The sequence below is a fragment of the Pseudophryne corroboree genome, chromosome 11 (assembly GCF_028390025.1).
Source record: "Pseudophryne corroboree isolate aPseCor3 chromosome 11, aPseCor3.hap2, whole genome shotgun sequence".
NCBI lineage: Eukaryota > Metazoa > Chordata > Amphibia > Anura > Myobatrachidae > Pseudophryne > Pseudophryne corroboree.
In genome coordinates this window covers 55,571,006-55,595,180 of record NC_086454.1, presented here as the reverse complement: position 1 = coordinate 55,595,180, position 24,175 = coordinate 55,571,006, and the positions used below count along the sequence as shown (strand labels likewise).

At 46.1% G+C, this 24,175-nt stretch overlaps 1 protein-coding gene across 5 annotated transcripts in view; it reads left to right on the top strand.

The window, feature by feature from the left end:
* Window positions 1-24,175, top strand: part of ANO3 (anoctamin 3) — a 1,051,220-nt gene that overhangs the window by 1,008,799 nt on the left and 18,246 nt on the right. For all 5 annotated transcript variants that reach the window (XM_063944334.1, XM_063944333.1, XM_063944335.1 and 2 more), the window contains 3 exons: window positions 6,000-6,152; window positions 9,295-9,442; window positions 9,545-9,625. In XM_063944334.1, coding sequence (XP_063800404.1) covers window positions 6,000-6,152; window positions 9,295-9,442; window positions 9,545-9,625 — 382 coding nt within the window. The remainder of the gene's footprint in view (window positions 1-5,999; window positions 6,153-9,294; window positions 9,443-9,544; window positions 9,626-24,175) is intronic.

Here is a 24,175-nt window from a genome sequence, read left to right as displayed (position 1 = left end):
CAGGGCTACGACCTCCTCAAGACTCTTGGCATTTTTGATTCTTTACCTAGCGACCTCAGAAATCAACTCGCTTCCACATCTTCACCTAGACCTGTGGCACCGACTCCAGATTGGTCTACGAAATAACGTGACACTTTGAGGATTGCAGACACGTAACTATATTTCGCTGATTGCGGGACACTTGCCCCTCCCCCCCCCCCCCCCTTTTTTTTTTTTTTTTTTACCTTATTAATATTACTCATATTACTCTACGGACTGTTGGATTTATCGATCATACGGGTGTTGGTCGTGCCTAGACTCGGGGGAAATAAAAATGTGCTTACGGTGCCTTGAAGTGGGAAGGCTAGGATTGATTTCAGTAACTTGGGCCTGGCACTGACTACATACCCGTACCTATTATCACCCCTAAGTTGCTTCCCGTTATTATCTACTACAGTTACTCACTAAATGTTATCATGTGACCCTATTTGCTTCCTATTTTCTCCTTCCTTCCCCCCCCCCCCCCCGCTCCGCAATTAGATATTGCCGCTGTGCTCATTTAGTTATGTGTTTGCTTAGATAAGCTGTGAAGTCAATTTGCTCTCTTTTAGCCCATGACCTGTTTATCTTTACTCCCTCGCGCTTGACCGCGGGATGTCTTAGTTTGTGTTGTTCACGTCCTGGTTCTCTAATTATTTTTTTCTTATACTGTCATTACCCCCCACATTGAAGGGGCTGCCTTTGTGGCACTACCCCTTCCTCTTGCAGGCCCAACCCGCTCATAAGACATGGGCCTGCACTTAGAGTTTCTTTCTGCTCTTCTTCTCATTCTTTCTTCACTGTCCCTTTCTCTGCTCTGCAGTTGGCCGCATCAGTGGTTGCTCGCTATGTTCCGCATGGGTGATTACTACCCACCATGACTCTGAAATTACTCTCTATGAATGTCAATGGCCTCAATTCTCCGACAAAGCGCTCCATGGCGTTTCACTTTTTTGCCAGACACAAGCCAGATATAGTATTTCTCCAAGAGACACACTTCAAGTCCCCCCATCCTTCCTTAAACAGCAAAAAATACCCTCACACTTTTCACTCTACTATGTCAGCCAAACGCAGGGGAACTGCTATACTGCTCCACAAAGACCTTCCTATAGTCATACAAGACTCTTATCATGACGATAAGGGTAGATTTGTAATTCTCTCAGGCACCCTCAATCAGCAATCTATTACTCTAGCGTCCATATATGCCCCAGGCATGCAGCATGGTTCCTTTTATGGGTCCTTCTCTGACCAGCTCGCTAAATTCCCGAACTCCAAAATTATAATTGCAGGGGATTGTAATGTAACTCTTGACCCTCGATTTGATAGGTCCCGCCCGGTAATAGGGACATCATCACACATGAGATTGTCTAAGCCCCTGCGAAATTGTATCTCCTCTCACAACTTGTACGATAGCTGGAGGACCTTATATCCCTCTGCCAGAGGCTTCACACACTACTCACCCCCACACGATCTCTACACCCGCATAGATTACATCTTTGTGGACCGTGATTCCACTCAGAATCTCCACGGGGCACAAGTAATCCCCACTACTTGGTCAGATCACTACGCCCTTCTTTTGGACGTTACTGTCCCCCATACTTTATCGTCCCCTCGGACATGGCGTTTACAAGAGTCCCTTTTCCTTAAACCCTCTAACATTATTGACATCACCGCCATGATTCAGACTTACTGTGCTGAAAATAGCTCTCCGGATATATCTCCTGCAGTGTTATGGGAGGCTCATAAGGCTACGCTTCGTGGCCAACTTATCAATCTTGCCTCAACACATAAGAAGATAGAGATTAAACGTATTCATGACTTGGAAACGGAACTAACTTCTCTAACCCTTCTTCACCAGCGCTTTCCGAAAAAGCGTCTTTACACCAAAATTCTCTCACTTAAGGGACAGCTATCACAAATTCTCACGAAGAAAACGGTTAAATCTCTTCTATGGATCCGCCAGAAATTCTATGAAAAATCTGATAGAGCTGACACTCTACTGGCTCGCCGCCTCCGAGCTAAAAGGACGCAAAACCGCATACTTGCTCTGAAATGCTCTGACGGAACCGTGACCTGTGACCCCAAAATTATGGCCTCGCAATTTCATGATTATTATGAATCACTCTATAACTTACCCCCACCTACTCCCAATGATTCATCTCACATTTCCAACATCCAACATTACCTCACCACATGTCGCTTACCAAAACTTACGGCTTCAGACTTGGAAACGCTTAACGCCCCTATCTCCAACGAGGAAATTCTGGTCACAATATCTCAATTGCGCCGTTCCTCGGCCCCAGGTCCCGATGGCTATACGGCCATCTATTACAAAAAATTTGCGCACTCACTTCTCCCCATGCTTCACTCGTTATTCAACTCTTTATTAGAACTGGACTCCCTGGACGCAGCAACCACCAGGGCTAACATTATCGTTATACCCAAACCTGACCGTGACCCGCTTGAAATGACAAATTATAGGCCCATCTCATTGTTAAATACAGACCTTAAACTATTCGCCAAAATTCTGGCGAACAGATTAGCCCCATTTCTACCGACCCTGATACATCCAGACCAAGTCGGCTTTATACCTAATCGACAGGCGGCGGACAATACTCGCCGGCTTATCAACCTTATACATCTCTCTCAACGAGAGTCCCTTCCGACCCTGGTGGTGGCTTTGGATGCAGAAAAAGCCTTTGATAGGGTGGCATGGCCCTTTATCCGTCAAACTTTGAAGAACATGGGCTTGCATGGAGCCTTTTATAATGCCGTTATTGCACTTTACTACAATCCCTCAGCCTCCATCCTCGTCAACGGCCTAGCTTCCCCATCACTCTCAATTAGAAATGGCACCCGGCAGGGCTGCCCACTGTCTCCATTGCTATTTGCTCTGGTGATGGAACCGTTGGCGGCCAAAATCAGATTGAATACCAACATCTCGGGCATCAAGGTGGGAAATCATGACTTCAAGATAGCGCTATATGCGAATGACGTCATTCTTACCTTGACTGACCCACATGTATCTCTACAACACCTGTTTGAGGAGATTCAATCTTATAGCTCGCTATCTAATTACAAACTTAACGCGAGCAAAACAGAAATCTTAGATATACATGTGACTCCTCGGGACCTACGCCTCCTTCAGTCCTCCTACCCATTTAAGTGGCAACACACCAAAATTAAGTATCTAGGAATCTATTTAACAAAGTCTCACACATCATTATACACGGCAAACTTTCCGCGTCTATTCGCTTCCATACGTACTGACCTTGGGGGCTGGAATAAATTCTTTATCTCTTGGCTTGGGCGTATAGCTGCTATTAAAATGAATATACTCCCACGCTTGCTATATCTTTGGCAGACCCTCCCTATCCATATCCCGACCAAAATATTGAAGAATCTGCAAAGAGATCTTTCGATTTTCATTTGGGCTGGAAAGAAGCCCAGAGTTAAGATACGAATAATCCAGCAGCATAGAGACTCAGGGGGCCTAGGTATGCCGGACCTGATCAATTACTATCGTGCCACACATCTGGCCTCTTGTGCATTATGGCACTCACCCCCTGAACAGAGATTATGGACTCTCTTGGAAGCTCAAGTGATAAATGTATACTCTCCTTCAACCCTGCTATGGTGCGAGCCCCGCTGCCGCCCGGCTTCGTCTCTCCTATTGCCGACAATGCGATTTGCTCTATCGGTCTGGGATCAATGCACCCGCTATTATCGCCTTCGTTCCTATAACCCGTTGCTGACCCCCCTATGGAACAATTCCAAGTTCCCCCCCGGCACCAACCACCTTGCTTTTAAACACTGGACTTCTCACAATATCCTTTTCTTGTTCGATCTGGCCCCCCTTTCTTCATTCCCCATGTTTGCGGACCTGCAATCGCGATTTGCTCTTCCCCAATCATCCTTCTATCAATTCCTACAAATTCGTCACCTTTACTCTACTTTAAGACACAATGCTCACCCTTCACCTAAAACGGCATTTGAATCTTTATGTTGTGGGCAACGTTCCACAAAAGGTTTGCTGTCTGCTATTTATCAAATTTTGCTATCATACAATTCCCCTGCCAAAGAGTCTCATGAAATAGCATGGGAAAGGGATATGGGAGAGGCATTGACGATAGAGGAGTGGGTTGATATCAGACAGGAAATCGCTAAGAGCTCCTTATCGGTTCGTATCAAAGAAAATTCTTATAAAATTTACTATCGATGGTACCTTGTGCCATCTAGACTCCAGGCTATATATCCGTCCTGCTCTGACAGATGTTGGAGACATTGTGGACAGAGGGGAACCATGCTGCATGTTTGGTGGTCCTGTGGGATCGCCCGACGCTACTGGCGACAAATTCATAAATTAATACTAGAAATTACTGAGGTGGTTGTTCCAGCCTCCCCTTCTTACTCTCTACTTTCACGCCCAATCCCAGACACACCTAGCCATCTACTAAAACTAATCAAACACATCCTAAATACGGCCAAATGCCAAATTGCAGCGAATTGGAAGTCCACCTCACCACCTACTCTTCCCGCCACTGTTAATGCTATATGGACTACATATAAACTAGAACGCATTACAGCTGCCCTACATGACACTTCCGTCACTTTCATACGCACCTGGACGCCTTGGACAACGCACTTTAAAGCTGAATTGCCATTGACAACCATTTGATTCGCTCTAGATACGGATGATAGGAACCGACCTAGTGACCAGCCCTGTGTGGCCGACCCCCCCCCAACCCCCCTACCCCTCTTTATCTTCTCTTACTCTTTTTCTTTCTTCTAACGTTTTGTTTTTTTCCGTAACTATATTGAAGTTTCCACTTACGCTCTTTGTTATTCGATAAAATGGATCATCACGCCCAATGCTGTTAGAAAGTATACATACCGATTTTTATCTTTTATATTGCCTCAAAATGTTACACATTCTGTAATGATCCAAAAAATGTTGTCTAACGTTTATACCTTTGTGACTCCTTATGCATAAATCAATAAAACTTATTTAAAAAAAAAAAAATAGTTCAGTATGTGATTGCTCCATACTGAATAATGCTCAAAGTACAACTTTAATAAAGCATTCATGCACACTCACATTCACATACTTACCTACATCCACCTGCCCTTTCGGTCCTCTTCTCCAGTAGAAATCTACGACAAACTATTTCCTGTGTAGAACGGTCCTCTTCATTCCAAGCAGGCATCCAAAGGGTTAAAAAAATATATATATACACATCATACGGACATGTGAAAGTGGTAGTGTGACCACATCCACTTCCACTACACAACTGAGTGGGACCCGGGTGCCTTCTGTCATTAACACAGCTGCTAGCCAATCAGAGGGCTCCACTGTAAAACCTGCCCCTTGATTGGCTGTGAGCGGCTGAGCTTTCACTCAAACCTATCCTAATACATTTCAATTGTGGAAAATGTTATTGAAAGTATACGGGGAGTTCTGCTACATTGTAACCTTTGAAAACCACAACCTTCACCTCTACTACCCCTGTTGTTAGAGATGGAAACCACACTCATATATTGTGTGTGACTGAGTCTGTATATGGAGCACAACAGAACTTATATTGAAAAAAGCTGCAGCCATTACATTGTAGTGCTTCGTATACAGAGTCAGAGACTCAGACGCACACATATATACAAGTGTCGCATATGAAATTAATCAGCACAGTCTCCTGGTGCACCCTAGCTGCATTGCGACTAAGATGCATTTTCTGAAAAAAGACGCCCAATGCTAACACTCTCGGGGGACCTGGCAGGATGAGAGGGGCTGTTTGGCATGACTGCAGCAATGATGTACTGTATGAGGACACATCTTTACATCAACACAGGTCTTCTATCTTTTATTGATATAAATTACTGATGTGTCATCAGAATGCATTAGAACCAGTAGTCTCTGGAAATATATTGAATAGATGTTTATCTGTAGCTACAGACACATAATGACCTCTTATCATGTATTTCAGTTATACAGTTTGGATTTACAACGATATTTGTAGCTGCCTTTCCACTGGCTCCTCTCCTGGCATTGCTAAATAACATAATTGAGATAAGACTGGATGCCTACAAGTTTGTTACACAATGGAGAAGACCAATGCCAGCCAGAGCCACTGATATAGGCAAGTACAGTATCAGGTTAAAAAATTCTTCTCTTGTGACATCTGGTTATCTGGTTGTACCATTTTCTTGAAAACGTAAATTGGAGCTGTCTTAGAGTAGGTTTATTTATTTTATTTATTGTGTTTTGCTTACATCTTAACCTTAGCAGTAATTGTTTCAGTTGTGAACGTGTCATAAGCATTCAAATTACAGATTAGAAACATTATCAAAACAGTTCCACAGAATATTTGCCAAAATCTGCAATAGGTTCCTGAAATTTGGTCTTAACCCAACCACCATGTGCGTACATTAACTAGGACACTACTATGGGGTATAACATTAACTAGGACACTACTATGGGTATAACGTTAACTAGGACACTACTATGGGGTATAACATTATCTAGGACACTACTATGGGGTATAACATTAACTAGGGCACTACTATGGGGTATAACATTAACTAGGACACTACTATGGGATATAACATTAACTAGGACACTACTATGGGTATTACATTAACTAGGGCACTGCTATGGGGTATAACATTAACTAGGGCACTACTATGGGGTATAACATTAACTAGGACACTACTATGGGGTATAACATTAACTAGGGCACTACTATGGGGTATAACATTAACTAGGACACTACTATGGGGTATAACATTAACTAGGGCACTGCTATGGGGTATAACATTAACTAGGGCACTGCTATGGGGTATAACATTAACTTGAGCACTGCCATGGTGTATAATATTAACTAGGGCACTGCTATGGAGTATAACATTAACTAGGACACTACTATGGGGAATAACATTAACAAGAGCACTGCTATGGGGTATAACATTAACTCGGGCACTGCTATGGGTTATAACATTAACTAGGACACTGCTATGCGGTATAACATTAACTGGGACACTGCTATGGTTCAAAGAACTTAACAAGGGCACTATTATATGGGGCATAAAATAACCAACTGCTGCAGATAACTGTGTCTCTATGAGCACCTGGGATTGGGACATACTGTAGCAGACCAAGGAGTCAGTGGGTGTGACCAGGATCTGTCGAGCCAGTGGTGAGATGGTGCTGATATCCCAGGAGGTACCGGTACTAATATCACATATGTGTTTAAGGGGGGACATTACTAGTCACCCCACGAGTTTTGGGAAAGAAGCGGAACAGTGATTATTGTGAAAATTCTTAACTCAACCACCATGGGCGTAGCTATAGTGGGTGATGAAGGTTCCTTTAGGGGGCCTAATGGCCCCTTAGGGGGGCTGGTTATATACTGTACTTGCATACCCTTTTCCCGGATTTGCCTGCCAATCAACTGGGTCTGACCCATTACACATTCTGAATGGGGTGGCATTCCATTTTTAGAGGAAGGTGTGTGTAGTGGATTTTATAATGGTAGGGAGGAACTGTTATGTGCCAGAATTTGAGCTGCTCACTGTAATGTGCTATAATATGAAGTGGAGCACTGTAATGTGGCATACAGTGATTCGGATGGGTGGGCATAATATGAAAAGGGGCACAGTAAAGTGGCATAATATGAACTGGGGACATTGTATGTCATAATGTAAATTAGGGTACTGTGTGAAAAAGTGTGAACTGGGGCACTAATATGGTCCTTAAAATTAACTAAGGCACGACAGATGTAGCCATGCTCATCTTACTGCGATATGGCATACTGCTTGAAGCGCCAGGCTGCGACTAATCATTTAGGAAGCAATGGTGCAATCGCAGGCTGTGAATAGTCGCAGCCTGGCAAGCCCGTGTTGCAGCATGCTGCATCGCAGAAATGATCAGCAGTACTACATCTGTACTATGGGGTATAACATTAATTAGGACACTACTATGGGGTATAACATTAACTAGGACACTACTATGGGTATAACATTAACTAGGGCACTGCTATGGGGTATAACATTGACTAGGACACTACTATGGGGTATAACATTAACTAGGGCACTACTATGGGGTATAACATTAACTAGGGCACTACTATGGGTATAACATTAACTAGGGCACTGCTATGGGGTATAACATTAACTAGGGCACTGTTATGGGGTATAACATTAACTAGGGCACTGCTATGGGGTATAACATTAACTTGAGCACTGCCATGGTGTATAACATTAACTAGGGCACTGCTATGGAGTATAACATTAACTAGGACACTACTATGGGGAATAACATTAACTAGAGCACTGCTATGGGGTATAACATTAACTAGGACACTATTATGGGGAATAACATTAACTAGGGCACTGCTATGGGGTATAACATTAACTAGGACACTACTATGGGGTATAACATTAACTGGGGCACTGCTATGGGGTATAACATTAACTAGGACACCACTGTGCGGTATAACATTAACTAGGGCACTGCTATGGGATATAACATTAACTCGGGCACTACTATGGGTTATAACATTAACTAGGGCAGTGCTATGCGGTATAACATTAACTGGGACACTGCTATGGTTCAAAGAACTTAACAAGGGCACTATTATATGGGGCATAAAATAACCAACTGCTGCAGATAACTGTGTCTCTATAAGTACCTGGTATTGAGACATACTGTAGCAGACCAAGGAGTCAGTGGGAGTGACCAGGATTTGTCGAGCCAGTGGTGAGATGGTGCTGATATCCCAGGAGGTACCGGTACTAACATCACATATGCGCTTAAGGGTGGACACTATTAGTCACCTCACGAGTTTTGGGAAAGAAGCGGAACAGTGATTATTGTGAAATTTCTCCGAAAGAACTGAATCCTTTGATACTGGTTAATCAAGGAAGAAAGATCAGTGAGAGATAAACATTAGACTCTGTACCAGGGATTGCGCACACCTGCAAACTTTGACTGTACTTTTAAAGTAGAAGCCGCCCACAGGGATGTGGAAGTAAGCGCTCCTCCACCTCCATCATGTTTGGGGGGATCATGCTGCCCCCTTGCCCCACCTGTTCCGACGCCTCTGCCCCCTGCAATACATTCAGCTTCATGTGTCACACCTAAATAATACATGTTAGCAAAAGCATGAGTTCACAAGTTGATCGGTAACCAGTCGCCTCTCACTCACAAGTTGACATATTCTACAATATACTGTATATTAATGTGAACTTATATAAATGCTAAATGGTGGCATTTCTTTTTAGGTATCTGGTATGGCATTTTGGAAGGAATTGGTGTTGTAGCTGTCATCACTAATGCATTTGTCATTGCGATCACTTCCGATTATATCCCTCGCTTTGTGTATGCCTTCAAGTACGGCCCCTGCTTGGATGAAGGATACAGACATGAGAAGTAATGTTTGCTTTCTGATTGCTCATATAATTGAATGACTAGTAAGTGAGTAGAAGCTACTGTAGCTGTTTTCATCCTAAATGTTTTGTATTTGTTTTTCAGATGCCTAAGAGGTTATGTGAACAGTAGCTTATCAATATTTGATCTAAATGAACTTGGTGAAGGATATACTGGGTATTGCAGGTACAGTATTTCATACTGTTTCAATTTATAATTTCATTGTAAATGTTTTAAAGAACATGTAGGTTCTTAGGAGCTATTTATTAACATTATTTTTACTAAAATAATGTGAAAAAAGGAGTTTTCACACCCGTTTCACATTATTTTTAATATCACCTGAATGTGATTGTGATGTGATGTGAATGTATTAACACTGCTGCAAACCCTTGAATTCACTTTTTTTTTAGTAACCCACATCGCATTCCTTATACTTATAATAAGAAATATGATGTGGCCAAATTTACAAATAAAAAATGTGAAAAAATACCGCAGTGTGCCCTGGTGAGTTCACAGAGCAGCACTGTGATAAGCACCCTTTTGCCCAGCTTTCTCTGCCCCTGGCAGAGAAAGCTGAGCGGGGACCCGGCAGAGTGACCAGCTATGTGTGTCCGATGGACACAAAAGATGATCACAGTGTTAAAATAAATAAAAAAGCAAAAAAAAAAAAAACCCATAAAACCATACTCACCTGTCCAGGGAGCCGGTGTCCGCTCTCCCGGTGAGCGCTGCAGGGCGCCGGGTCCCCCATATGCTGCAATGTGACACCGGTGCAGTAAAGTGACGCTGTAAAACGGCAGCGCACTTTACAGTCCTGGGGGTCACAGCGCAGGAGAAGGACCCAGCGCCCGGCAGCCTTCTGAAGCAACGCGGACCGGCTCCCTGCTCAGGGAGTATATTATCCTGCTGGAGGGGGGGTCACGATGGGGGTGTTGACCGGGCAGCGGCGGTAGCAGCAGGACATTGGGGTATTTTTTACGAAAAATACCCCGATGATACTGCGAAGAGGCATCGCAGGGACAGAGCTTGACCGCAAGCTCTGTTCCAGCATGCGATAATTGATACATCCCTGCAGTGCGAGTTTGGGCGATTTTATCACCTGTCATCCGCATCCTGGATGCGGATGGTGATAAATAGGCCCCTTAATCTTCTCAGTTGCATAGTCTAAAAGTATAAGGGTCATTTACAAGGTTTTAGTATGAAATACCTACAATCAAAATCCCAAAAAGGTCAAAAAGTGGACACATTTAAAAAAAACATTGTGTGGGTGTCGGCATAGGTCGACATGGACACTGTATAAGTGTGCACTCGCCATGCTTTGGGCACGGTGCCTAGCTGCACTCCGCACACTATTATATTCCCCCTCCAGGTTCACTGCCATGGTAAAGTATGAACAAGTCGGTTTCAATGAAAAAGTCATAAAAAGCTCATGTTGACTTTTTGACCTGTCTACATTTTAAATGTCGGTATTTTGACCTTGTTGGTATTTTCAATGTTGGTATTTAGGCCATGTCGGGATTTTGACCTTGTTGGGATTTTAACTGGCGGTCAATGGTTGTCGGTATTTTGACAGTCGGGATTTTGACTGTAGATAAATAGAACGTATCACCATTTACAAATAGAAAGAAAGGCAGCTGTTCCGCACAGGGCTCTCCTTCTGTCTGGCAGTGCAGTAGACTGTGCTAGAGTGTACTGTTCATGCGCAGGTCTCCAGGACCATGGCGCCTGTGTCTTGCTCCCAGATTCATGTCTATTGCGCATGTACAAATCACCGGAAAAATGGGCGTCACGCTGTTTTGCTGCTTATTTCAGTCTGCGGCGCCATTCGCTGTGGGACTCCGGGGGTTAAATATAATTTTAAGGGTGTGCGGTGTGGGCCACACACTATGCACCGATGATAAATATGCCAATGGTTCCTTAGTGTACAACCACTTTCTGCATTTTGAATGATGCTACAGTATACCAACGTTTCGCATGACCATCCAGCATGTTTCAGTCTAAATTGAGCATAATTTTAGTGCAAAGGTCATTCCATTAAGAAGAAGATTCTAACACCTTTCTCTCCAACCCCTATACGTTGTTTAAAAATGAAGCAGGAATTATAAAGACATGTAATGCCCTCCGTAAGTGCTCAGTGTTTGCCCTTACAAGCTAATTTTAATATCTCAGCCAGTTACACAAGATCATATTGATGCAGTATAAGTAATGCAACTTGCCTTGATTCAACTACAGAGGGTCAACAATGGAGTGGAAGGGACTAAAGCTACAGGCCTCCACATAAAGATAGGCCTATCATCATGACAGTATAAGGATGACCAGCTGTCCATGGCTATGGTTGGTCAGAAAATTTAACTTTTATTTCTCTGACGTCCTAAGTGGATGCTGGGGACTCCGTCAGGACCATGGAGAATAGCGGCTCCGCAGGAGACAGGGCACAAAATTAAAAGTTTGACCACTAGGTGGTGTGCACTGGCTCCTCCCCCTATGACCCTCCTCCAAGCCTCAGTTAGATTTTTGTGCCCGGCCGAGAAGGGTGCAATCTAGGTGGCTCTCCTAAAGAGCTGCTTAGAATAAAAGTTTGTTAGGTTTTTTATTTTCAGTGAGTCCTGCTGGCAACAGGCTCACTGCAACGCGGGACTAAGGGGAGAAGAAGCGAACTCACCTGCGTGCAGGATGGATTGGGCTTCTTAGGCTACTGGACACTAGCTCCAGAGGGACGATCACAGGTACAGCCTGGATGGGTCACCGGAGCCGCGCCGCCGGCCCCCTTACAGATGCTGAAGAGAGAAGAGGTCCAGAAATCGGCGGCTGAAGACTTCCCAGTCTTCTTAAGGTAGCGCACAGCACTGCAGCTGTGCGCCATTGCTCTCAGCACACTTCACACCGCGGTCACTGAGGGTGCAGGGCGCTGGGGGGGGCGCCCTGGGCAGCAATGTAATTACCTTTACTGGCTAAAAATACATCACATATAGCCCCTGGGCTATATGGATGTATTTAACCCCTGCCAGGATTACAGAAAAAACCGGGAGAAGAGCCCGCCGTGAAGGGGGCGGGGCCTATCTCCTCAGCACACAGCGCCATTTTTCCCACACAGATCCGCTGGTGGGAAGGCTCCCAGGCTCTCCCCTGCACTGCACTACAGAAACAGGGTTAAAACAGAGAGGGGGGGCATATTTTGGCGATATTAATATATATTAAGCTGCTATAAGGGAAAACACTTACTATAAGGTTGTCCCTGTATAATTATAGCGCCTTGGTGTGTGCTGGCAAACTCTCCCTCTGTCTCCCCAAAGGGCTAGTGGGGTCCTGTCCTCTATCAGAGCATTCCCTGTGTGTGTGCTGTGTGTCGGTACGTGTGTGTCGACAGGTATGAGGACGATGTTAGTGGAGGCGGAGCAATTGCCTGTAATGGGATGTCACCCCCTAGGGAGTCGACACCGGAATGGATGGCTTTATTTATGGAATTACGTGATAGTGTCAACACGCTACAAGGTCGGTTGACGATATGAGACGGCCGGCAAAACAATTAGTACCTGTCCTGGCGTCTCAAACACCGTCAGGGGCTTTAAAACGCCCATTACTTCAGTCGGTCGACATAGACACAGACACGGACACTGACTCCAGTGTCGACGGTGAAGAAACAAACGTATTTTCCAGTAGGGCCACACGTTACATAATCACGGCAATGAAGGAGGCGTTACATATTTCTGATACTACAAGTACCACAAAAAAAAAAAAGGGTATTATGTGGGGTGTGAAAAAACTACCCGTAGTTTTTCCTGAATCAGATAAATTGATTGAAGTGTGTGATGAAGCGTGGGTTAACCCCGATAAAAAACTGCTAATATCTAAGAAATTATTGGCATTATACCCTGTCCCGCCAGAAGTTAGGGCGCGTTGGGAAACACCCCCTAGGGTGGATAAGGCACTCACACGCTTATCAAAACAAGTGGCGTTACCGTCTCCTGATACGGCCGCCCTCAAGGAACCAGCTGATAGGAAGCTGGAAAATGTCCTAAAAAGTATATACACTCATACTGGTGTTATACTGCGACCAGCGATTGCCTCAGCCTGGATGTGCAGCGCTGGGGTGGCTTGGTCGGATTACCTGACTGAAAATATTGATACCCTTGACGGGGACAGTATTTTATTGACTGTAGAGCGTTTAAAAGATGCGTTTCTATATATGCGTGATGCACAGAGGGATATTTGCACCCTGGCATCAAGAGTAAGTGCGATGTCCATTTCTGCCAGAAGATGTTTATGGACACGACAGTGGTCAGGTGATGCGGATTCCAAACGGCACATGGAAGTATTGCCGTATAAAGGGGAGGAGTTATTTGGGGTCGGTCTTTCGGACCTGGTGGCCACAGCAACAGCTGGAAAATCCACCTTTTTACCCCAACTCACCTCTCAGCAGAAAAAGACACCGTCTTTTCAGCCTCAGTCCTTTCGTCCCCATAAGGGCAAGCGGGCAAAAGGCCAGTCATATCTGCCCCGGGGTAGAGGAAAGGGAAAAAGACTGCAGCAGACAGCCTCTTCCCAGGAACAGAAGCCCTCCACCGCTTCTGCCAAGTCCTCAGCATGACGCTGGGGCCTTACAAGCGGACTCAGGTGCGGTGGGGGGTCGTCTCAAGAGTTTCTGCGCGCAGTGGGCTCACTCGCAAGTAGACCCCTGGATCCTACAGGTAGTATCCCAGGGGTACAGATTGGAATTCGAGACGTCTCCCCCTCGCAGGTTCCTGAAGTCTGCTTTACCAACGTCTCCCTCCGACAGGGAGGCGTATTGGAAGAAATTCACAAGCTGTATTCCCAGCAGGTGATAATCAAAGTACCCCTCCTACAACAGGGAAAGGGGTATTATTCCACACTATTTGTGGTACCGAAGCCAGACGGCTCGGTGAGACCTATTCTAAATCTGAAATCTTTGAACACTTACATACAAAGGTTCAAATTCAAGATGGAGTCACTCAGAGCAGTGATAGCGAACCTGGAAGAAGGGGACTATATGGTGTCCCTGGACATCAAGGATGCTTACCTTCATGTCCCAATTTGCCCTTCTCACCAAGGGTACCTCAGGTTCGTAGTACAGGACTGTCATTATCAGTTTCAGACGCTGCCGTTTGGATTGTCCACGGCACCCCGGGTCTTTACCAAGGTAATGGCCGAAATGATGATTCTTCTTCAAAGAAAAGGCGTCTTAATTATCCCTTACTTGGACGATCTCCTGATAAGGGCAAAGTCCAGGGAACAGTTGGAGGTCGGAGTAGCACTATCTCGGGTACTGCTACAACAGCACGGCTGGATTCTAAATATTCCAAAATCGCAGCTGATCCCAACGACACGTCTGCTGTTCCTAGGGATGATTCTGGACACAGTCCAGAAAAAGGTGTTTCTCCCGGAGGAGAAAGCCAGGGAGTTATCCGAGCTAGTCAGGAACCTCCTAAAACCAGGAAAAGTGTCAGTGCATCATTGCACAAGGGTCCTGGGAAAAATGGTGGCTTCTTACGAAGCGATTCCATTCGGCAGATTTCACGCAAGAACTTTTCAGTGGGATCTGCTGGACAAATAGTCCGGATCGCATCTTCAGATGCATCAGCGGATAACCCTGTCTCTGAGGACAAGGGTGTCTCTTCTGTGGTGGCTGCAGAGTGCTCATCTACTAGAGGGCCGCAGATTCGGCATTCAGGATTGGATCCTGGTGACCACGGATGCCAGCCTGAGAGGCTGGGGAGCAGTCACACAGGGAAGAAAATTCCAGGGAAAGTGGTCAAGTCTAGAGACTTCTCTCCACATAAATATACTGGAGCTAAGGGCAATTTACAATGCTCTATGCCTAGCAAGACCTCTGCTTCAAGGTCAGCCGGTGATGATCCAGTCGGACAACATCACGGCAGTCGCCCACGTAAACAGACAGGGCGGCACAAGAAGCAGGAGGGCAATGGCAGAAGCTGCAAAGATTCTCCGCTGGGCGGAGAATCATGTGATAGCACTGTCAGCAGTGTTCATTCCGGGAGTGGACAACTGGGAAGCAGACTTCCTCAGCAGGCACGATCTTTACCCGGGAGAGTGGGGACTTCACCCAGAAGTCTTCCACATGATTGTGAACCGTTGGGAAAGACCAAAGGTGGACATGATGGCGTCCCGCCTCAACAAAAAAACTGGACAGGTATTGCGCCAGGTCAAGGGACCCTCAGGCAATAGCTGTGGATGCTCTGGTAACACCGTGGGTGTACCAGTCAGTGTATGTGTTCCCTCCTCTTCTTCTCATACCCAAGGTACTGACGGAGAGGAGTAAGAACTATACCCGTGGCTCCGGATTGGCCAAGAAGGACTTGGTACCTGGAACTTCAAGAGATGCTCACAGAGGACCCATGGCCTCTACCGCTAAGAAGGGACTTGCTTCAGCAAGGACCCTGTCTGTTCCAAGACTTACCGCGGCTGCGTTTGACGGCATGGCGGTTGAACGCCAGATCCTAAGGGAAAAAGGCATTCCGGAAGAGGTCATACCTACCCTGGTCAATGCCAGGAAGGAGGTGACCGCACAACATTATCACCGCATTTGGCGAAAATATGTGGCGTGGTGTGAGGCCAGGAAGGCCCCCACGGAGGAATTTCAACTGGGTCGATTCCTGCATTTCCTGCAAACAGGAGTGTCTATGGGCCTCAAATTGGGGTCCATTAAGTTTCAAATTTCGGCCCTGTCGATTTTCTTCCAGAAAGAATTGGCTTCAGTTCCTGAAGTCCAGACATTTGTCAAGGGAGTACTGCATATACAACCCCCTTTTGTGCCTCCAGTGGCACCGTGGGATCTCAACGTAGTTCTGGGATTCCTCAAATCACATTGGTTTGAACCGCTCAAATCTGTGGATTTGAAATATCTCACATGGAAAGTGACCATGCTGTTGGCCCTGGCCTCGGCCAGGCGAGTGTCAGAATTGGCGGCTTTGTCTCACAAAAGCCCATATCTGATTTTCCATTCGGACAGGGCAGAACTGCGGACGCGTCCCCAGTTTCTCCCTAAGGTGGTGTCAGCGTTTCACCTGAACCAACCTATTGTGGTGCCTGCGGCTACTAGGGACTTGGAGGACTCCAAGTTGCTGGACGTTGTCAGGGCCCTGAAAATATATGTTTCCAGGACGGCTGGAGTCAGGAAAACTGACTCGCTGTTTATCCTGTATGCACCCAACAAGCTGGGTGCTCCTGCTTCTAAGCAGACGATTGCGCGTTGGATTTGTAGTACAATTCAGCTTGCACATTCTGTGGCATGCCTGCCACAGCCAAAATCTGTAAAGGCCCATTCCACAAGGAAGGTGGGCTCATCTTGGGCGGCTGCCCGAGGGGTCTCGGCTTTACAACTTTGCCGAGCTGCTACTTGGTCAGGGGCAAACACGTTTGCAAAATTCTACAAATTTGATACCCTGGCTGAGGAGGACCTGGAGTTCTCTCATTCGGTGCTGCAGAGTCATCCGCACTCTCCCGCCCGTTTGGGAGCTTTGGTATAATCCCCATGGTCCTGACGGAGTCCCCAGCATCCACTTAGGACGTCAGAGAAAATAAGAATTTACTTACCGATAATTCTATTTCTCGTAGTCCGTAGTGGATGCTGGGCGCCCATCCCAAGTGCGGATTGTCTGCAATACTTGTACATAGTTATTGTTACAAAAATCTAGAGATGAGCGGGTTCGGTTTCTCTGAATCCGAACCCGCCAGAACTTCATGTTTTTTTTCACGGGTCCGAGCGACTCGGATCTTCCCGCCTTGCTCGGTTAACCCGAGCGCGCCCGAACGTCATCATGACGCTGTCGGATTCTCGCGAGGCTCGGATTCTATCGCGAGACTCGGATTCTATATAAGGAGCCGCGCGTCGCCGCCATTTTCACACGTGCATTGAGATTGATAGGGAGAGGACGTGGCTGGCGTCCTCTCCGTTTAGAATTAGAATAGATTAGAGAGACACTTGATTTACTAATTTTGGGGAGCATTAGGAGTACTCAGTAGTGTGTACAGTGCAGAGTTTTGCTGATAGTGACCAGTGACCACCACTTTTATTTATAATCCGTTCTCTGCCTGAAAAAAGCGATACACAGCACACAGTGACTCAGTCACATACCATATCTGTGTGCACTGCTCAGGCTCAGGCCAGTGTGCTGCATCATCTATATATATTATATATCTGTCTGACTGCTCAGCTCACACAGCTTATAATTGTGGGGGAGACTGGGGAGCACTACTGCAGTGCCAGTTATACGTTATAGCAGGAGCCAGGAGTACATAATATTATATTAAAATTAAACAGTGCACACTTTTGCTGCAGGAGTGCCACTGCCAGTGTGACTAGTGACCAGTGACCTGACCACCAGTATATAATATTAGTAGTATACTATCTCTTTATCAACCAGTCTATATTAGCAGCAGACACAGTACAGTGCGGTAGTTCACGGCTGTGGCTACCTCTGTGTCGGCACTCGGCAGCCCGTCCATAATTGTATATACCAGTGACCTAACCGTGGTTTTTTTTTCTTTCTTTATACATACATACTAGTTACGAGTATACTATCTCTTTATCAACCAGTCTATATATTAGCAGCAGACACAGTACAGTGCGGTAGTTCACGGCTGTGGCTACCTCTGTGTCGGCACTCGGCAGCCCGTCCATAATTGTATATACCACCTAACCGTGGTTTTTTTTTCTTTCTTTATACATACATACTAGTTACGAGTATACTATCTCTTTATCAACCAGTCTATATATTAGCAGCAGACACAGTACAGTGCGGTAGTTCACGGCTGTGGCTACCTCTGTGTCGGCACTCGGCAGCCCGTCCATAATTGTATATACCACCTAACCGTGGTTTTTTTTTCTTTCTTTATACATACATACTAGTTACGAGTATACTATCTCTTTATCAACCAGTCTATATATTAGCAGCAGACACAGTACAGTGCGGTAGTTCACGGCTGTGGCTACCTCTGTGTCGGCACTCGGCAGCCCGTCCATAATTGTATATACCACCTAACCGTGGTTTTTTTTTCTTTCTTTATACATACATACTAGTTACGAGTATACTATCTCTTTATCAACCAGTCTATATATTAGCAGCAGACACAGTACAGTGCGGTAGTTCACGGCTGTGGCTACCTCTGTGTCGGCACTCGGCAGCCCGTCCATAATTGTATATACCACCTAACCGTGGTTTTTTTTTCTTTCTTTATACATACATACTAGTTACGAGTATACTATCTCTTTATCAACCAGTCTATATATTAGCAGCAGACACAGTACAGTGCGGTAGTTCACGGCTGTGGCTACCTCTGTGTCGGCACTCGGCAGCCCGTCCATAATTGTATATACCACCTAACCGTGGTTTTTTTTTCTTTCTTTATACATACATACTAGTTACGAGTATACTATCTCTTTATCAACCAGTCTATATATTAGCAGCAGACACAGTACAGTGCGGTAGTTCACGGCTGTGGCTACCTCTGTGTCGGCACTCGGCAGCCCGTCCATAATTGTATATACCACCTAACCGTGGTTTTTTTTTCTTTCTTTATACATACATACTAGTTACGAGTATACTATCTCTTTATCAACCAGTCTATATATTAGCAGCAGACACAGTACAGTGCGGTAGTTCACGGCTGTGGCTACCTCTGTGTCGGCACTCGGCAGCCCGTCCATAATTGTATATACCACCTAACCGTGGTTTTTTTTTCTTTCTTTATACATACATACTAGTTACGAGTATACTATCTCTTTATCAACCAGTCTATATATTAGCAGCAGACACAGTACAGTGCGGTAGTTCACGGCTGTGGCTACCTCTGTGTCGGCACTCGGCAGCCCGTCCATAATTGTATACTAGTATCCAATCCATCCATCTCCATTGTTTACCTGAGGTGCCTTTTAGTTGTGCCTATTAAAATATGGAGAATATGGAGAATTGTCAGCAATCGGCGTACGAGGTTACATCCAGAAAATGTGGAGAAGATGATGTTCATTAAAATGAATTATAATCAATTCCTCCGCGGAGACATTGACCAGCAGCAATTGCCTCCACAAAGTACACAGGGAGCTGAGATGGTGGATTCCAGTGGGGACGAATTGATAATCTGTGAGGAGGGGGATGTACACGGTGATATATCGGAGGGTGAAGATGAGGTGGACATCTTGCCTCTGTAGAGCCAGTTTGTGCAAGGAGAGATTAATTGCTTCTTTTTGGGGGGGGGTCCAAACCAACCCGTCATATCAGTCACAGTCGTGTGGCAGACCCTGTCACTGAAATGATGGGTTGGTTAAAGTGTGCATGTCCTGTTTTGTTTATACAACATAAGGGTGGGTGGGAGGGCCCAAGGACAATTCCATCTTGCACCTCTTTTTTCTTTTCTTTTTCTTTGCATCATGTGCTGATTGGGGAGGGTTTTTTGGAAGGGACATCCTGCGTGACACTGCAGTGCCACTCCTAGATGGGCCCGGTGTTTGTGTCGGCCACTAGGGTCGCTAATCTTACTCACACAGTCAGCTACCTCATTGCGCCTCTTTTTTTCTTTGCGTCATGTGCTGTTTGGGGAGGGTTTTTTGGAAGGGACATCCTGCGTGACACTGCAGTGCCACTCCTAGATGGGCCCGGTGTTTGTGTCGGCCACTAGGGTCGCTAATCTTACTCACACAGTCAGCTACCTCATTGCGCCTCTTTTTTTCTTTGCGTCATGTGCTGTTTGGGGAGGGTTTTTTGGAAGGGCCATCCTGCGTGACACTGCAGTGCCACTCCTAGATGGGCCCGGTGTTTGTGTCGGCCACTAGGGTCGCTAATCTTACTCACACAGCTACCTCATTGCGCCTCTTTTTTTCTTTGCGTCATGTGCTGTTTGGGGAGGGTTTTTTGGAAGGGACATCCTGCGTGACACTGCAGTGCCACTCCTAGATGGGCCCGGTGTTTGTGTCGGCCACTAGGGTCGCTAATCTTACTCACACAGTCAGCTACCTCATTGCGCCTCTTTTTTTCTTTGCGTCATGTGCTGTTTGGGGAGGGTTTTTTGGAAGGGCCATCCTGCGTGACACTGCAGTGCCACTCCTAGATGGGCCCGGTGTTTGTGTCGGCCACTAGGGTCGCTAATCTTACTCACACAGCTACCTCATTGCGCCTCTTTTTTTCTTTGCGTCATGTGCTGTTTGGGGAGGGTTTTTTGGAAGGGCCATCCTGCGTGACACTGCAGTGCCACTCCTAGATGGGCCCGGTGTTTGTGCCGGCCACTAGGGTCGCTAATCTTACTCACACAGTCAGCTACCTCATTGCGCCTCTTTTTTTCTTTGCGTCATGTGCTGTTTGGGGAGGGTTTTTTGGAAGGGACATCCTGCGTGACACTGCAGTGCCACTCCTAGATGGGCCCGGTGTTTGTGTCGGCCACTAGGGTCGCTAATCTTACTCACACAGCTACCTCATTGCGCCTCTTTTTTTCTTTGCGTCATGTGCTGTTTGGGGAGGGTTTTTTGGAAGGGCCATCCTGCGTGACACTGCAGTGCCACTCCTAGATGAGCCCGGTGTTTGTGTCGGCCACTAGGGTCGCTAATCTTACTCACACAGCTACCTCATTGCGCCTCTTTTTTTCTTTGCGTCATGTGCTGTTTGGGGAGGGTTTTTTGGAAGGGACATCCTGCGTGACACTGCAGTGCCACTCCTAGATGGGCCCGGTGTTTGTGTCGGCCACTAGGGTCGCTTATCTTACTCACACAGCGACCTCGGTGCAAATTTTAGGACTAAAAATAATATTGTGAGGTGTGAGGTATTCAGAATAGACTGAAAATGAGTGTAAATTATGGTTTTTGAGGTTAATAATACTTTGGGATCAAAATGACCCCCAAATTCTATGATTTAAGCTGTTTTTTAGTGTTTTTGGAAAAAAACACCCGAATCCAAAACACACCCGAATCCGACAAAAAAAATTCGGTGAGGTTTTGCCAAAACGCGTTCGAACCCAAAACACGGCCGCGGAACCGAACCCAAAACCAAAACACAAAACCCGAAAAATTTCAGGCGCTCATCTCTACAAAAATCGGGTTATTATTGTTGTGAGCCATCTTTTCAGAGGCTCCTCTGTTATCATGCTGTTAACTGGGTTCAGATCACAAGTTGTACAGTGTGATTGGTGTGGCTGGTATGAGTCTTACCCGGGATTCAAAATCCTTCCTTATTGTGTACGCTCGTCCGGGCACAGTATCCTAACTGAGGCTTGGAGGAGGGTCATAGGGGGAGGAGCCAGTGCACACCACCTAGTGGTCAAACTTTTAATTTTGTGCCCTGTCTCCTGCGGAGCCGCTATTCCCCATGGTCCTGACGGAGTCCACAGCATCCACTACGGACTACGAGAAATAGAATTATCGGTAAGTAAATTCTTATTTTTTATTTACAAACCAAAATGATGCATTTTTTCTCTTACGTCCTAGAGGATACCTGGAATCCATTTAGTACCATTGGGTATAGACGGGTCCACTAGGAGCCTTGTGCACTTTAAGAATTTGATAGTGTGTGCTGGCTCATCCCTCTATGCCCCTCCTACCAGACTCAGTTTAGAAAATGTGCCCGGAGGAGCCGGTCACATCGCTGGAAGCTCCTGAAGAGTTCTCTGCATTTATTTTATCTGTTTGTTATTTTCAGGCAGGGCTGGGTGGCACCAGCCTGCCTGCTTTGTGGGACTTAGGGGGGGGGGGGGATGGCCGAACCTCTTGAAGGGTTAATAGTACCTTTCCCCGCTGACAGGACACTAGCTCCTGAGGGAACTATTCACACGCCCCACCACGGCAAGCGTACATTCCCACAGCACGCCGCCACCCCTAACAGAGCCAGAAGAAAGAAGAGTGGTGAGTATGGTGGCATGAGAGTACAGAGACGCATGGCTTCTATGGGGGCGGTGGAGTCTCAGGACTCAGTACACAGAGCGGAAGCACCGCTTCTGAGGGAGCGAACTGAGTCTAAGTACACTACGGGTGTACACAGTACCCAGACTGGCATTACAGACTGACTCCATTTTAAGCACTAAATATTACCTCAGCCAGTATAATAAAGCAGGAAGACCGCGCCATTGAAGGGGATGGTCTTCATTATGAGCGGATCCAGCAGCTCACCAGCGCCATTTTCCCTCTGCAGTGGACACAGACGCTGACTGACAGGGACAGGCAGCTCCTCCGGAGAGACTCCAGATTACCTCAGCGGTACCAGGGGGTCATAGCAGGGAGGGAGCGCTTACTAGTGTACTAAGTCCCCAATCTGGGTACTTAGTCTGTGGCCCGGCTAAACTTGGCATTAGCAGTAAGGGTGCTGTGTGCTTGCTCCAGGCTATTTCTTTGTCTCTCTTGAAGGACTCTTTGTGGGTTAATTGTGCTTTTAACCTATTCGTGTGTGTGTGTGTGTGTGTGTGTGTGTGTGTGTGTGTGTGTGTGTGTGTGTGCTGTCAGTGTCACAGTATGTCAGACAACGAGTGTGTTTCATGTAAGGCACAGTGTTCCTCTTCTCCAGGGGGTTCACTACAGTGTACTCAGTGCAGTGTACCCTCCCAGGCTAGCGGGGCAGAACCAGCTTGGCTTGGTTCCATTAGGGGAATGATCTCTAATATTTTCACTAAATTGTCCCGCAATGAGAAGGAGATGCAATACTTAAGACAATCGATGACTGAGTTTATGAACAGAGACTCAGTACCCAAACCAACGTCTCAGTCCCCTGCCTTTTGTCCGCAAAAACGTCCTTTGGCCATATCCTGAAATCTGACTCAGGAGGCTAATCGGTCACAGAAATGAGGCTCTCATAGAAGCTATTATAGAGGTTCTGCATTTCCCTGATAAGGTAACAGGGGAGACTGAGGAATCTTATTTTAATGTAAAAAAGAAATCCTCAGCCACTTTTCCTGTGTCAAAGGAACTAAATACCCTGTTTAAAGAACCGTGGGTTAATTCTGATAGGACATTTCAAATCCCTAAAATGTTGATATCATCTTTTCCCTTTCCTCCTGAGGATAGAAAAAAATGGGAAAATCCACCGATAATGGATGCATCATCATCCAGGCTGTCACGGAAAATTGTATTGTCTGTCCCTGGTGCAGCCTCCCTAAAAGACACGGTTGATCGTAGAATTGAGAATATACTCAAATCTTTGTATACAGCTGCTGGAGTGGCACCTAGACCCACTATAGCATGTGGGTGGATTACTAAGGCCATCGAAAAATGGTTGCGTAACCTAATTGAGGGGTTAGGTACCTTGCCTAAGGGGGAGATTATTTTACTCCTGCAACATATACTGGACTTTGCAAATTGTATGGTGAAAGCCATAAAAGAAATAGGCTTGCTTAATGCATGCACCACTTCTATGGCAGTGTCAGTACGCAGAGGCTTATGGCTACGCCAGTGGACTGCTGACTCGGACTCCAGGAAAGGCGTGGAAGACCTACCCTTCACAGGAGAGGCCTTATTTGGAGATGAAATAGACAAATGGATCTCCAAAGTTACTGCAGGCAAGTCCACGTATCTTCCTTCTGCAGCTCCCCTTGCCAGGAAGGCTTACTCAGGACCTAATCCACAGTCCATTAGGACTGCCAAGTTCAAGGGCAAAACCAAGTTCTTCTATAGCCACCAGAGGTGCTAGATGTAAACCACAAAAACCAGCAACTGCAGGTTCACAGGAACAGAACTCAGGTTCTGCTTTCGCAAAGCCATCAGCATGACAGTGGACCGCGATGCCTGAA